Source organism: Austrofundulus limnaeus, unplaced genomic scaffold, assembly GCF_001266775.1.
Source record: "Austrofundulus limnaeus strain Quisiro unplaced genomic scaffold, Austrofundulus_limnaeus-1.0 Scaffold115, whole genome shotgun sequence".
Lineage (NCBI taxonomy): Eukaryota > Metazoa > Chordata > Actinopteri > Cyprinodontiformes > Rivulidae > Austrofundulus > Austrofundulus limnaeus.
Window position 1 is genome coordinate 1,045,228 of NW_013952517.1, and position 16,554 is coordinate 1,061,781.

General features: G+C 39.8%; 1 protein-coding gene across 2 annotated transcripts in view; it reads left to right on the forward strand.

Annotated features, from left to right (window-relative positions):
• The window catches only part of LOC106521783 (uncharacterized), a 30,272-nt gene that overhangs the window by 2,751 nt on the left and 10,967 nt on the right, over positions 1–16,554 (forward strand). For both annotated transcript variants that reach the window (XM_014014500.1, XM_014014499.1), the window contains exons 2-4: positions 3,232–3,369; positions 7,684–8,228; positions 9,022–9,180. In XM_014014500.1, coding sequence (XP_013869954.1) covers positions 3,232–3,369; positions 7,684–8,228; positions 9,022–9,180 — 842 coding nt within the window. The remainder of the gene's footprint in view (positions 1–3,231; positions 3,370–7,683; positions 8,229–9,021; positions 9,181–16,554) is intronic.

Here is a 16,554-nt window from a genome sequence, read left to right on the forward strand (position 1 = left end):
AAGCTGTTTAGATTGTAAAAAAGCCTGTGTTTTAGGGTTATTAACAAAGTTCATACTCAGACCAGTAATATTTGGGGTTTCAAGTTTTTGCCATGGATATTTTGTGGGTCAGAAGATAAAAAGTTTGGGAACCACTGATCTAGACTGATGTTTTCATTTTATTATGTAATTGATTCATTAATCCTCAATGTGGATTTATGTGTACACCCATCTAACACACTTGGTTACATTTTATCTTGAAGTAGAAGTCTAATAAACAAGTCCCTGCTTTTTGATTGTTGCTCATGGTAAGAATAAAGAAAAGGTGTAAATAGATAGCTGCAGGTGTTTCATGCAGGTCAGTCAGGGCAACAAGTCTGTTAATGTGCTTTTTAAAAATAACATTCTCAGTATAATTATGGATACAAGTTGTAAAATTAGTGTACTATTAAATAATCAGACAACGAAAGCATTTAACTGAAAACGAATAAATCTGTTRCTTATCAAATACACCAAAACAAAACTGGATATTAGATCGTCATATATTGTCTGGTGATTCTTTCAGCTCTGGCARCTTGTCTGGATGCAGCATCCGTTGTTATGGGTACTTATTGTAACACTTCTCTGTCATGTTGTGCTGTAGACAAGTTCTTGACAGGTTTTGTCCTTTCCATTACAATCCTCTCAGCACAAAACAGTTTTCCACCACTTTCAGGGAGTCCTTGCACTGAGTCAAATTKACTGAGATTGGTTGAATTTGGGTTATCGGCTGCAGCCACCTCTTTTTGGAGGTACTGAATAAATTGCTGGACTAATAAATAAACAAAAGAAAAACACACTGATATGAGGAAAAAATGGACAAGGATTAAAGTAGTTGTAGCTCGCGCTTAATGAGTCGTCATTTATTTATCTTCATCCTCCCGAATAACAAGAAACCTAATTATTGCTAAAGAAAGTAATTTTTTGCATTGACTGTAAGCTTTTAAAATAATCAAGAGAGAAATGGAAAAAAAAAGTTTTGCCAAGAATTTTGTTGTTCAAAATTCTAATAAATCYAATTAAACACAGCCGTAGTTTTTGCTGGAGCTTTCAAGATTTTGTGCCTTTTTTTAATTAAATCAAGTGTTAAACATAGTCAGTCATTCTCAGGTTCCATCTGTATATCTGAGAAGATGTAAACATTGTTCCAGGGTTTGATAGCTAGCATCGTTTAGTCTTTCCCTCACTRTTAGCTTTAGTTTTGCACAGAGGGGGGAATAATCGTGGTCCTCGAGGGACATTATTCTTCATGTTTTTATAGCTACATGGTAGTTGCATGCTAGTATATGTTGCTCATTATTTGTAGCCTTTATGTTCACATTTTTGCACAAAAATTAGGTTGTTTCACACTGGTTGCACACTAGGAAATATAGCAATTTACTGCAACAATTTAACCCTTTTTTAGGATGAAAGTTTTATTCATTTCTATAAATTGTCTTAAGTTTTGAGTTGTTTTCGTACATCTTCTCCTCGTATGTTTTATTAAGACTCCCAGCATGCTTTTGGCAGTGGACAGGAACACTCTGTAAAGGTTGTCAGTGTCATCAGATTGCAGTCTCACTCACAAACCTGGCAGCCAGATTAGCGGGTCCTAGCTCCGATCAAATAAAGCAACACAGATGGTGAATAGCGGGGCTTTCATTACGACTTCGCACGTGAATAGATGAATATAATGTCAGCAGAGTTRTTTTTAATTTTAAAACATTTGAGGCTTGAGACGAGGAGTTTGAAGTTTACAAACCGGCTCGCCTCTGGGCCCTCGCCTCTGATCGTCTCAATGGTGAAAACCACCTGCTGTGTTTTTCTTTTTTCTTTCTTTCGTTTTTCATTTAAAAGCCGGCTGCTGCAGCAAAGTCRGAAAGAAAAACAAGAACAAAAAGGGGTTCAGTTCTGAGCATTTCTAGCTTGAATTCTCTGGTCGTTTTACTGCATTTTGTCGATTCTCACTGTGAAAAAAGCCCCTGTTTGTTAGAGTGAAACTTGAGACTACTTGTCTAGAATTTTCTAAATTTGTCAATTTGATGGTTTTATTGCAAATTGTTTCATGTGGAGCCATTTTTAAGATTAGACGTTGTCCTCTGCACTGCAAAAACTGTCCATCTTACCAAGTTTTAAAATCTTATATCCAGCCAAAAAGTCTCTTTGATCTTGTTTTGAGACTGATTTACTAAACAAGAACTGACTGTGTAAGAATAATAATTTTGTTTTCAGAATGTGTAAGATTATTTGTCTTGTTAGCCTGAAAATTTGACTCAAATTAAGTCAAAAATTTCTGCTAATGAAGTGAGAAAATTTTACTTGGTAAGATTCTTGAAATACTTGATTTGACTCATTTTTTTCTTATTTCAAGAATCATATCAAGTAAATTTTTCTTACTTCATTGGCAGAAATTTTTGACTTAATTTGAGTCAAATTTTCAGGCCAACAAGACAAATAATCTTACACATTCTGAAAACAAGATTATTATTCTTACACAATCAGTTCTTGTTTAGCAAATCAGTCTCAAAACAAGATCAAAAAGACTTTTTGGCTGGATATAAGGTTTTAAAACTTGGTAATATGGACAGTGTTTGCAGTGTGATAATTTTATCTTCTTTTGTAATAGTTTAATGTTTTTTTTAATTTCAAGATATAAGTCACATCTAACTGCACGTTGCTGTAAAGTAAAACTACCCAGTTAAGTTCAAACTACTAAGATATTTATTTAAAGCAGACTGAGTATTAGGGCAGCTTTAATTCCTTTGCTCTCTCCAAGGAAGTTCCACTTTCAAAGATTTCTTTCCTACATCCACAGGAAAGCGAGCAGTCGGAACAAATGGCTTCCTTTTTCTGACGATTCTGRCTGAGTTCAAAGAGGAAAGTTCTGTGGAAAGAGAGGGGATCAGCAAAAGAGTTGTATTAGTTTTTAATGAAAGATAAAAAGGATGTGAACAATCAAACGAAGCATGTGACGAAACATTAGATAGAAATGGAAGATATTTTAAGAAAGGTGAAGGGTCAGAGTTCAGCTTTTAAACAATTTTTTCCTTTATTTACTGTGAGTTAGAATGCACTCACTAAAGAGCTAACTTGTTGACAGTTAACGTGTAAGAGAAGCAAATTCAAGCGAGCAGAGTTTGTTTACACATGTGCTGGTTAGAGGATTAAATCTGAGCGTCTGAGATGGTCTATTGCTACTGCGGAGACCTGAATCCTGCCTCCCTGTGTCCACAGAACACGCCACCAAGGACAAGACGAAGGAGAGGGAAAAGAAAAAGGTCAAGGAACGGGAGAAAGAAAAGGAGAAGAAGAAGCACAAAGTGATGAACGAGCTCAAGAGGAAGAACGGAGAAGTCAAGCAGCCGATTAAAGGTTGGTGGAAACCGTTATGCACGTGCAGAAAGGAGTGCGGGGTCAAATGAATCCTGTCTTACTTATAGCTAAGTGTTTTTTTTTTTTTTTTTAATTAAATAATGAAAATAAAATGTGGAATGAAACAGAGTACACAGCTGATCAAATACAGTGGTTTGCAAAAGTATTCATACCCCTTGAACTTTTCCATATTTTGTCACATTACAACCACAAACATAAATATATTTCACTGGAATTTAATGTGAAAGACCAACACAAAGTGGTATACAATTGTGAAGTGGAAGCAAAATTTTACATGAATCAAAACATTTTTTACAAATAAAAAACTGAAAAGTGCGACGTGCAAAATTATTCAGCCCCCTTTTCCCTGAGTGCAACCAATTGCATTCAGAAGTTGCCTGATGACTGCTAATGACTCAAAAGGGTCCACCTGTGTGTAATCTAATCTCAGTACAAATACAGCTGCTCCGTGACGGCCTCAGATGTTGGTTAAGAGAATATTGGGGAGCAAACAGCATCATGAAGTCCAAAGAACACACCAGACATGTTAGGAATATGGTTTTGGAGAAGTTTAAAGCAGGCTTAGGTTATAAAAAGATTTCCCAAGCTTTGAACATCTCACGGAGCACTGTTCAATCCATCATCCGGAAATGGAAAGAGTATGGCACCACAGTAAACCTGCCAAGACAAGGCCGTCCACCTAAACTTACAGGCCGAACAAGGAGATCACTGATCAGAGAGGCAGCCAAGAGGCCCATGGTGACTCTGGATGAAATGCAGAGAGCCACAGCTCAGGTGGGGGAAACTGTCCACAGGACAACAATTAGTCGTGCACTACACAAATGTGGTCTTTATGGAAGAGTGGCAAGGAGAAAGCCATTGTTAAAAGAAAACCATAAGAAGTCCCGTTTGCAGTTTGCCAGAAGCCATGTTGAGGACACAGCAAACATGTGGAAGAAGGTGCTTTGGTCAGACGAGACCAAAATTGAACTTTTTGGCCACAATGCAAAACGCTATGTGTGGCGGAGAAAGAACACTGCACATCACTCTGAAAACACCATCCCCACTGTCAAATATGGTGGTGGCAGCATCATGCTCTGGGGGTGCTTCTCTTCAGCAGGGACCGGGAAGTTGGTCAAAGTTGATGGGAAGATGGATGGAGCCAAATACAGGGCAATCTTGGAAGAAAACCTGTTGGAGTCAGCAAAAGATTTGAGACTGGGGCGGAGGTTCACCTTCCAGCAGGACAACGACCCTAAACATAAAGCCAAAGCTACAATGGAGTGGTTTAAAAAAAAGAATATTCATGTGTTAGAATGGCCCAGTCAAAGTCCAGACCTAAACCCAATTGAGAATTTGTGGCAAGATCTCAAAACTGCTGTTCACAAACGCTCTCCATCCAATCTGACTGAGCTTGAGCTGTTTTGCAAGGAGGAATGGGCAAGAATTGCAGTCACTAGATGTGCAAAGCTGGTGGAGACATACCCTAAAAGACTTGCAGCTGTAATTGCAGCAAAAGGTGGCTCCACAAAGTATTGACTCAGGGGGGCTGAATACTTTTGCACATCGCACTTTTCAGTTTTTTATTTGTAAAAAATGTTTTGATTCATGTAAAATTTTGCTTCCACTTCACAATTGTATACCACTTTGTGTTGGTCTTTCACATTAAATTCCAGTGAAATATATTTATGTTTGTGGTTGTAATGTGACAAAATATGGAAAAGTTCAAGGGGTATGAATACTTTTGCAAACCACTGTATCAGAGGTGAACATGTTCCAATTGTAGCTCTAGTCCAAGGGTCCTCCTTCATCCTGCCCTGTTACAACAGAAACACCAAAAACTGCTGTTAATGTCACCAAACATGACTCACATCTACACAGTTAGAAGTGCAGCAAACAGAAACTTAAATACTGGACCATAAAGCTCCAGTGTTTTACACTAACTAGGCGGCAGGAGGAAAACGCCGCAGCTTCCTCAGTTAGGATCTTAAATCGTCACATCAGGTTGACCTTTCATCGTGCCTCTCGTCACATGGGGACGTGGTGCTCATGATTAATTTAGTCTGACCTTCTGACTTTGCGTGCGTCCGAGCACGCTGAGGGTTTTTGTGTTTTTTTTTTAACTTCCTGGTTGTAACTGTCACCAATGAGAGTATCTTATCTGAATCTGTTCTAAAGTATTTCTGTGTCACCGTCCTCCCACTCTTTTAGTCATTCTTGCATTTACGACTCGCTACTTTCCTTTTGAGTCAGTCCAATAAGGTGACCGCTGTAACTAATAGATCTTAGCCAACTCGAGTGGTTATTATGACTGTCAGTTTATCCAGAAACTGAGTGGAAATTTGGTGTAGTTGTAGCTGTTTGTAACCCTTTCTTTTTCTTTGTTTGCAAGACTTAAAACCGAAAGATTGTTGGCTTTATTTCCGTTTATTTGATTTGTCGTAGAGCTACAGACTGGCAGTCTTCCATGCTGGAATGTCACGACCACACTGTGACATTTCAAGGGCTTAGCGGTGCTTTAGGCACAAACCGTGACCAGCAGCAGCAGCTGAAAATTACAGAGCGATTGTCTGCGATCTGTCATTTTTCCTATTCTGTGTGGAAACAACGCACGCCCACATAAGGTTGATTCATTTTCTCATTTCATGTGAATAGTTAGGAGAGTGGTCTTATGAGAGACTGAGTGTTAATCCTGCGGGAGTCTGGGGCGTTTAATCGTGTCTGTTTATGATAATGGAGACGCAGTGAAGTCCACGGTGAGACTTTAAAGTCGGCTGAAAGAAAACAGTTGCGGGGGATGTCCCCAGCAGACAGGAAGTTTTCAGTAATAGCTCCTGTGGTATTCGATCAGAGTATTACATTACGCACACGTGGAAGACGGAGCGACCGAGAGGGATAAAGTTTGGAGGATTTAATCAGAGGTAAAGTGTTCAGTTCACAATTGAAAAAGACGACCGAGTTAAAAGCAGAGAGCAGTACCCAGTGGAGACGAGTATTGGAAATCGATGAGTGGCAAACGGCCGTTCTGACAGTGAATCTGCTTTACTGCCTGCGAGGTTTGTGGGTTTCTGTGTTGATCTGACTGTGAACTTATTTGACTTTAAACTGATTATAACCAGCTCACCAAATTTTAATTATTTATGAGACATCTTCATTTTTAAAGCAGCTACCCTGATCTAAACAAGTAGAGACTGACTGTTGTTCAACACTGCATTTTATTGGTGTTTATGGTTAGTTCACTATTAACTGGGTTTAAATTAAAATGTAATTATCATTCCGTATTTATGCCAATATACGTTAATTTTGCAATTTATTACTTCATTTTAAATGTTGTCTATATCGAAGACGTTATAGTAGCATATTTGGCTTCAGTTCTTTTATTTTTCCGCCACCACAAACTTATGCAGCATTTATTTAGTTAAAAAGATGTTTCTGTGTGTTTATGAGGGTTGAGATTTGGGAACGTGGGGGAGGTTGACTTGTGTGTTAAAGAGCTTTTGGATTAGTTGCTTCAGTATAGTGTGTCAAATACCGTCTGTCTCTGTTGCTCTTTTTAATAATCTCTATCTCCCTCCTGTTTTTCATTCTGCCTCTCATTCTGCCTTAATCTGGCAGCGAACATGTGTGGACTCAACTATAAATGCGTCTTTGTGTAAACAAAACAGCGATCAACAAAGTATTCTGACAGAGTAGCGCCTCTATCRCACATTCGCACACCGGTATTGCGGTAAATCCATTAATGTCAACTCGAACATGAAAAAAATCCGAGGACAGATGAGTCGGCCTGCTAGCTGGTTGCTAGTTGTTCTGCTCCAACACACACACGGTGACAAATCGACAAGCACTTAGCATACATTTCCATGTTCCCATTCGTCTCGCCTCGAGCATCTCAGAAATGTACTGACGTATGATTTCATCTCTTCTCAGATACAGACAAACCTGCTTCTTGACTTAGTCATAGATGCTTTATTCAAGGGATTCTATTTCAGGACTTCCATATTTATTTTGTGTAAACATGACCGGAGGTGCACAGCATCTGGGAGAAGCGATGAGTCATCTGTCGGCACTTAAAATAGTTTGTGCTAATTATTTTTAGTTTTCGCCTTTGAAGTGTCTTTTGTTTATTCAGAGTCTGAATGAATATCGTCTGTTTGTTTTTGTATTCTCTTGCCTATTTAGTTTTACATTGTTTGTAAGGTTTGATCCATCGCATCAAAAAGTCACAGTTAATCTCCTTCAGCTCTGTTTTGTTTGAATGATTGAAGAATCTCTCCTCTCCTGTAACATCTTCCTTTCATCTGTTTCTCTGTCCAGAGGAGAAAGACAAAGCAAAGATCAGCGCAGAGGAGCTGCAGATTAAAAAAGTGAAGAAGAAAAAGAAGAAGAAACACAAAGAAGGGGAGAAGCACAAGCGAGTAAAGATGTACCACCGCTCCTGCCAAACCATCTGTGCCGGCCTGCTTTCGTCCACCAGCTCTTCCTCCTTCTCTGAACGGACAAACAACTCCTCCCCGTCGGTTTTTAAGTCTCCGCCAGCTTTTTACCCTCCACCCAATGGCAGAGACTCCCATCTCAGGCCCTCGTCGCCTACCTCTGCCTCTAAATCTGTTTGCAACTCATCAGCTCTCCACAACTTGGTCAGCTCGATCCCCTTCCCAACAAAACACAACTCACACTCTGCCTGTCCTGGCATGGTGGGGCTGGAGTTCGCTCCCTACATTTACATAGAGACCCAGCCGAACGGAGGAGCTCTGGTGGCTCATGCCTATGCATCCCAGCTGGCTTCTCTGTCTGCGGAGCAGAGGCAGAGATTTGCCCAGGAGTTTGTCACTCTGGCCTTCAGCGAGGACGCATCAAAGGTACAACATAACATGTTCTCTTTCATTCAGGTTCATTCAAATTCAATTTGACTCTATTTAACATAACTAAAGAAAATGTGGTTTCTGTCATAATGCAGTGAGTGCTGAATAATAGCTAAAGAAGTAAAAGCTAAAAGTAACTCATGGTTTGCTGAAAACCGAAAGTAACAAAACAGTAGTTAGAAAATAAACAGTAAATGCTTAGCACAAGTTTAAAGCAGCAAAAGGTAAGCTAAAAGTAGCAAAAGATCAGCTGAATATTACAAATAGCAAAACAGTTGCTAGAAGCGAAACATAATAAAAGGTTAGCTAAAAGCTAAAAGTTGCAAAACACAAGCTAAAAGTAGCAAAAGGCTAACTAGAAGGTAAAAGTTGCAGAAGGCAGCTAAAAGCAAAGAGTAGCATAAAGAAGACAAAACCACACTGTGTTTTGAAGCAGATTTCTAAGTGAACAATCTTGTGTTTCTGTGGCAAAAATATTTTTAAATACAGGTTCATGTTCAAAAGTATAAAAGATACAAAACCTAATAGTTGTAGCACCCACTTCTAAAATGAGCTGAATTTTTTGAAACACAAAAGGCGAAAGTAGCACAAAGTAAGCAGAAATAGGCCACAAAAAGACAAGAAAACTGTGTGAATGCTGAGTCAGCATTTACACAATTATCGGTTTAAAAGAGAAAGTGATCCTTACTCTAAGTCTGTCCATCATTTAAACTTACAAAAATGAGCTAATCGTCAAAATATCCTACTACTCTAAACTGTTGAATTTTTTATTTTTTTATTTTTTTTGCAGGCAGCTCATTATGTGATGGCAATTGTTCACGGAGAAGCAAAGTACCTCCCGGACTTCTTGGATTACTTCTCCAACAAGTTCCCGTCAGCTCCGGTCAAAATGGAAATTCTGGGAAAGAAGGACATAGAAACCACCACTATGGCTAACTTCTACTCTCAGGTCAGTCAGACAGGATCGCAAAGAAAGGGGGAATGTGAAGTATGTCTGAGCTGGAGCAGAGTGGAAACAGAAGTGAATGTGAAAGATCTGACAAAAAGAAGTAAAAAAAAAAAACAAGTAAATGTTAAAATAGTTGTCCTCTCTTAATCATCGGTGATTTAATTTAGAATTGTGTTCACCAGGAGTTTGTCTTCTGCTATAAAAGTCCCCAAAAYGTTGCTCAGACTGATTAGTTTGAATAAAGGCCTGTGATGTAACAGGTGTTTGTTGAGGACATGATGGCAGCAGAAGCTGAAGGTGTGATGCATGAAGCACTGCTGAGACRGTTGTTTTCAAGCTTTCTCACACATGCAGGCGTGCTGACACAGGAAGAGGTGGAGGCTTGCAAATTAAAGCTTGTCAATTTCTGCACAACGATAGACCCACCCCCACACACACACGCGCACACACACTGTGTATCTATTGAAAAGGTGTCAAGCTGCATGCCTTAGTATGGTTCAAAGTAAAGTTATTATTAGTGAATGGAGTTGGCAAGTGAAGAGGTGTCTGCTGTGTGTTTTCATAAAAAAGAAAATCTATAAATGTATTTTGCTGCGATTGGGTGCTTTGTTGATGTGTAAAACATGTAAAAAGTGTATGAATGGGTTGACCATGGGTCTGTTTTAATAATAAAAACACTTGCTTTTTAATGATCCATCTGCTTAGATGGATATCTGGCTCATGGTTTTTGTTGCAGGTAGTTCAGTAGAATTTTCTGACTGTTGGGGATTGATTTGAGAGCGATCAGTTGCATTAAGACCAGGTGCCAGAAGTATTCAGTTTTACAGACGTCAATAAGATGTGAAAACAAATAAAATCATAAAGAAGATATGAAACRGATTAAATCTATGAATAGAGGATGCCACAAAACCAGAAATATTCTGCTATAATTACATTTTTGAGACCAAGTAAAGGATGGAGATTGTTTAAAGTAAAACACTGAGTAACTGCTGTGTGCTTGATGAAGTTGTATAGTTGTGGTTTTAGCAGTGTGGTTGAGGCATCTGCCCCCATCTGTTCAGCGTTAATAACCCAAGTCTGATTTCTTAAAGTGAATGAAAACCTTATTAACAACAGCTGAGTCGTGTGTAGAGCACATCTGGGCTTAAGATGAGAAAATGTGACTGGGCAAAGTGCAAGAATGAGCGCAAGTTAAGAGGCTGGGAGAGATGAAAGCTGTCAGGCAGGTAGCCGGTTCACAGTCAGTCAGAGCGGGAGTCTRAACCACATGAAAAGCTGTTTTTCATCTTCTGCTTTTTAAAGCAGCTGCAGCACGAAACCTTCTCAGACGGCCCTCTWGGAACGCCACATGACGTTTTGAGGCCAGCAGGACAACTAAAATGCGAGCGTGTCTTCCTGGTGGCGGCTGATCCGGATTGTCTCCAGAGTCCGGTGACACAGCTAGACCTCTTCATCGAGAGTTGTTCCGTCTCTTTTGATTATTAATGAAATCCCTTTTGTTGCTTCAAACCTCCTGAGTGGCTTTGTATCAGGATCCTGCCGGTTCTTTTTACCACTGTCAGTGTGTTTGTACTACAGGAGGTAGATCAGTGTATTCTTTCTATCACTGTCCCTCCGGCTTATTTCTATTATTTTTGTTGTTGTTGTTGAAAATCTTCTTGTGGCTTTGCATTTTCCTTTCATTGTTTGATCTCCTCGCATTTTTTGCACAGATTAATTGAACATCTAAAGAGACCATTTGATCTAATCTCTACCTGCAGAGGCCGTGTCTTTGCGCAGCCCCTTTTCAGAGTAATGTTCCCTGCAGGGCTAACGTCATTGTCCACCAGCCTTGTTAATTTTTTTTCCCCTGCCTTGCAGCTCTTGGCAGTGACCTTGGAAAGTAGATATACAGTCCACGCGTACACACAGATGTGAGCATGCATACTGATAACGTGTACACACACACAGTCACACAGATTAATGGCGTATCATCCACATTTTTTCTCTGCCGCGTCCCCCTCCGTGCTGGTCTTTCAGCGTCTCGTTTATCCCCTCCGCTCTGTTGTGCAGTCGCTCCGTGCTCCAGCCGTGAATGGCTGCACTGCTGCCTTTTGTATGGCGTGAGTGTAGGAAAGAAAGAGAGAAGGGAGGGGTGGGGGAGTGCAGCTGSTTGTGAAGGGTGTTTTCTCTCTCTTTCTACTTCCCAAGCTTCAGAAGTTCACAGTATAATTGGGATGTTCAAAATGTGAGCGCAGGCTGCGAAGTTGCTGTACGTCTGTGTGTTTGTGAATTTAGCACCTGACTGAAGCCATTTTCAGTGTTTGTGAGGATTATAGAAGATTACAGCACTCCATTTTCTCAGGGTAGACCGAGCCCAGCAGTCAATACATGATGGGCTTGTTTTGCGAGGTAATTCTCTCCCCCTGTTTCCTCGCTGAGAGTAGAAGTGTTCTTACAAAACCAAGCGATAAACCTTAAAAAAATGGAGTTCAGCTTTTTAAAAGTTGTCATACCATGCTTATGTGCTCATAGATCCAGAATTTTCACTTAATTCTTGAGCTGTTTCTCTGAGGGGAAATAAGTTTATAGATTAAAAATGCTGTTATCTATTTATGCTGCATTTATAATTAAATAAGAGTTTTGTTTTTGTCAAACTAATTAGGATTGGCCCAGTTTCAAACATTAAAAAAATACAATGTAATTCACAACTAAAACCAAAGAAATAGTATTTCAATTGTTAAATGTGTTGCTGTATGGAGGACAGAATCGGACCAAATTAGAAAAAAAAAGCAGAAATATCTAATGGACCAATAAATAAATACACTTAAAATGCAACAATTAAAATAGAAAAGGAGAACTGTAGCTCATGTTTTATCATATTAATTTTCCCAGTTTAATTACAATAAATTATATATTTTACCACATAATTTAAATTATACTGTTTTCAGAAAAATATATATATATTATTTTTTTATTTTACTTGTTGATGCATCTGTGTCTTTTTAAATTATTATATTCTTATATCTTATATTTATCTTCAGTATATTCAATCTGTGTTTTATTCTACCAATTTTATTAATATTGCAGATATTGGAGCACATTTAATGACATTTTAACTCCTCAGCAGAGTCAAGTTGCAAAATATGTCAGTAATATTTACTGTATGAGAAGGTCTCTGAAGTGTGTATTTTATACAGCGGGTAAAATAAGTATTGAACACGTCACTATTTTTCTCAGTAAATATATTACTAGAGGTGCTAATGACATGAAATTTTCACCAGATGTTGGTAACAACCCAAGTGATCCATACATACAAAGAAATCAAACATAAATGTCCAGAAATGAAGTTATTTGTAATAATGTGGAATGGCACAGGGAAAAAGTATTGAACACACTTACTGAAATTTATCTAATACTTTGTACAAAAGCCTTTGTTGTCAATGACAGCTTCAAGACGCCTCCTGTATGGAGAAACTAGTGGCATGCATTGCTCAGGTGTGATTTTGGCCCATTCTTCCACAAACAGTCTTCAAATCTTGAAGGTTTCGTGGACCTCTTCTATGAACTCTGATCTTTAGTTCTTTCCATAGATTTTCTGTTGGATTCAGGTCAGGTGATTGGCTGGGCCATTCCAGCAGCTTTAGTTTCTTTCTCTGAAACCAACTGAGAGTTTCCTTGGCTTTGTGTTTGGGCTCATTGTCTTGCTGAAATGTCCAGCCACGTTTCATCTTCATCATCCTGGTAGATGGAAGCAGATTTTTATCAAGAATGTCTCTGTACATTTTTCCACTCATCCTTCCTTCAATTATTTGAAGTTTGCCAGTACCATATGCTGAAAAACAGCCCCACACCATGATATTCCCACCTCCAAACTTCACTGTTGGTATGGTGTTTTTGGGCTGATGTGCAGTGCCATTTGACCTTCAAACATGATGTGTATTCTGGCATCCAAACAGTTCAATGTTGGTCTCATCTGACCAGACTATATTCTCCCAGTATTACACAGGCTTGTTTAAATGTTGTGCAGCAAACTTTAAAGGAGCTTCAACATGCTGTTTCTTCAGCAGTGGAGTCTTGCGTGGTGAGCGTGCATACAGGCCATGGTGGTTCAGTGCATTACTTATTGTTTTCTTTGAAACAATTGTACCTGCTAATTCCAGGTCTTTCTGAAGCTCTCCACAAGTGGTCCTTGGCTCTTGGACAACTCTTCTGATAATTCTTTTCACTCCTCTGTCAGAAATCTTGTGAGGAGCACCTGGTCGTGGTCGGTTTATGGTGAAATAATGTTCTTTCCACTTCTGAATTATGGCCCCAACAGTGCTCACTGGAACCTTCAGAAGTTTAGACATTCTTCTGTAACCGATGCCATCATTATGCTTTGCAACAATAAGGTTGTGAAGGTCTTGAGAGAGCTCTTTACTTTTACCCATCATCAGATGGTTCTTGTGTGATACCTGGCCATCATTTGGGACTGAACCAGCTGATATTAACTTGCACTGACAAGGGGCAGGCTTGCTTTCTAATTACTGAGAGAGTTCAGCTGGTGTCTTGGCTTTCCATGCCTTTTTATACCTTCCTTTCTTCATGTGTTCAATACTTTTTCCCTGTGCCATTCCACATTATTACAAATAACTTCATTTCTGGACATTTATGGTTTGATTTCTTTGTATGTATGGATCACTTGGGTTGTTAGCGACATCTGGTGAAAATTTCATGTCATTAGCACCTCTAGTAATATATTTACTGAGAAAAATGGTGACGTGTTCAATACTTATTTTACCTGCTGTATGTAAAATATATAATTTAGCTTTTTTATTATTAATGAGTGCAGAAGGTAGGATTTATATTTGACATGTCCTAAGTATAGACCAAACTTAATTTAAAACCCACAGTCATAAACGTGATTTATATAGAAACCAGCATGAGTTTCTCGCAGCACGGTTCTGCACAGATAACCTCCCCGCCCTGCGAGAAACTGCTGAAGTTGGAAGCAAACACGAGCTTTGATGTGACTCGTTTTGTTCACAATCGCCATATTTTATGCAAAGTGCGACAGAAGTGAATCCAGTTTCTTTGGAAACGCCACACTGTGAAAGGGAACGCACGCGATGATGTTCATTCTTTGAAAGCCGCGTCACAAATTGAACCCAAAACACTTTGGTTTTATCTCGAAAGCATCTGTAAAAACTGTTCCCAGTTGTGTGAAATCACAGTAGAGAGATTGTACTTAAAGGTGCGAGGAAAACAGTAATGTGCACGAGTAAACTTTTTATTTTTAACATTTAGTCAAAAAAGCTCTCATCACGTACTGTAAGTCCACGTTCCTATGCAATAGTAACACTTTTCTCTCTCACTTCCACTTGCTTTGTGAGCGGCAAACATTTCTCCGTGAAGCTCAGCCGAGAGAGAGATTATGAAACAAGAAGGGTGTCCAGTTGTGTCTGAGGCAGCAGCCAGAAGCTTTTGTTGTGACGCAGGCACAATTATGGACTAATAGACTTAGTAATCTAGAGTCTGGCTGTTGCAGAGAGCCTGGGAAGAGGAGGACACACACAGATACGCAGAGGTTGTTGAAAGGTCAGGTGGAGCAGACGAGATGATGGCACAACAAGAACTCAGCGGGGACGAGTTGATGAAAGGGAGGGCAACTTGTTACAGAATATTAACAAGAGAGAGATCGAACGTTTTGGGAGGACAGTCGAGACTGAAAGGGGAAAAAAAAGTACATGCTTTGATGAAGACCCAGATCATCTTGAAGGGGAAGTCTGCCACATCAACCGTTTCCTTCTGTGTTCCTTTAAGCTTCGTGTGAACCACCGACTGTAAAACGTGTCTGTTTATTTGAGCCCGGGTAGTGTTTCCTAATGTCCCTCTTTGCAAACAACGCAGGGGTTATTCAGCTGTTAAATTATGCACATGTAAACACAAACGCACACAGAGAAATGGAAGCTCGTAAGCTGAGCTAATTAAAATCGCACACCCATATAGATGATCACAAACACACACACCGTGGCTGCAACACAGTCAACAGTTACTTGTAAATGGGATGATGAATCCAAGCGTGTGCTCATCCCTTCTTTGACTCAATGACACTATTTCAAGTCGTGTGTGCGGCGAATATCCTAAGCGTTTAGCACACGTCGGCAGTGTTAGGGCACAGATGCCATGAAGTGAAGCAGAAAACAACAACAAATAGCCATGTGGCTTGGCCTGGTTTTCCCTGATAAACAGGCCTACTCTGATATATTTAGCTTGTCGTAAATTTAATACGCAGGCTCTGTGACTCATGATAATCAGTTGAGATGGAGTCCAACTTTCCTATTATCTTATCATAAATTTCTCCCTCTGCCTTCTTTATCTCCATCACTTTAACGTGACTTTAACTGTTCCCCATGTCCTCTGGTTCTAACATCCAGATAAAACCTCACATCATCTTCATTTCCTGTTCTCTTCCTATAATTTCCTCCTGTTCTCTCTGTCTYCGCTGTAGTTCTCCGTTTGCCTTTCTGTTTCCACTTCCATCCATCTGTTTCGCTTCCTCTCGTCCCTTTTTTTCCTCCCGTGTATCCCGACTCTTCTCCCTCCGCTCCGTCTCTCCGCCTTCATCTCTGCCTCGTTGCGGAGCGGTGACTCACCAGAGGCGCGCAGCCAAGGATTTGGCTCACTTAAACACACACAGATGCCCATAGAGAGAGACACACACACACACGCACATCCTGATCAGCCAAGAGTACAGCGTGTAGGCCACATGCTGCACGTACTGCGCACACATGCGCATGCAGAGGCGCCGTCGAGGGCCAAGAGTGTGAGAGACGAGTCGACACGCTGTCACACACACATGCACAGTGCTCCGTCAGCCAAGTGAAAAGCAGCAAACAGTCTGAGTCACATCAGTGGAGCAGAAACATCAAGTGAACGCGCCGACACTCGCTGTCGATTTTTTAAAATTTATTTATTTATTTATTTTTGACACCCTGTAGTGACTTACAGCTTCCTTGTGCACTTATTATGTCCCAGTTTTGACTTTCTCCCCTCGGTCCCTCTGGAATAAACTATGAACATTCGTGCTTTTTGGTAAAGCCGGCGATACGAGGCCCTCGTTAGCTGAGAGGTGGCGGTTTAGTTTTGTGCTTGGAAAATAAATAAGCTTGGCCAAAGATGAAGCAAAAGGTCAAAGTACTTACTGTCACTTTGTTGTAATTAGTTTGAATAATTTAGTTTTTGTTGTTTTCATATTGCATTTTCTCACTGTTTGAGTATATACACTCACCGGCCACTTTATTAGGTACACCTGTCCAACTGCTCATTAACACTTAATTTCTAATCAGCCAATCACATGGCGACAACTCAGTGCATTTAGGCATGTAGACATGGTCAAGACAATCTCCTGCA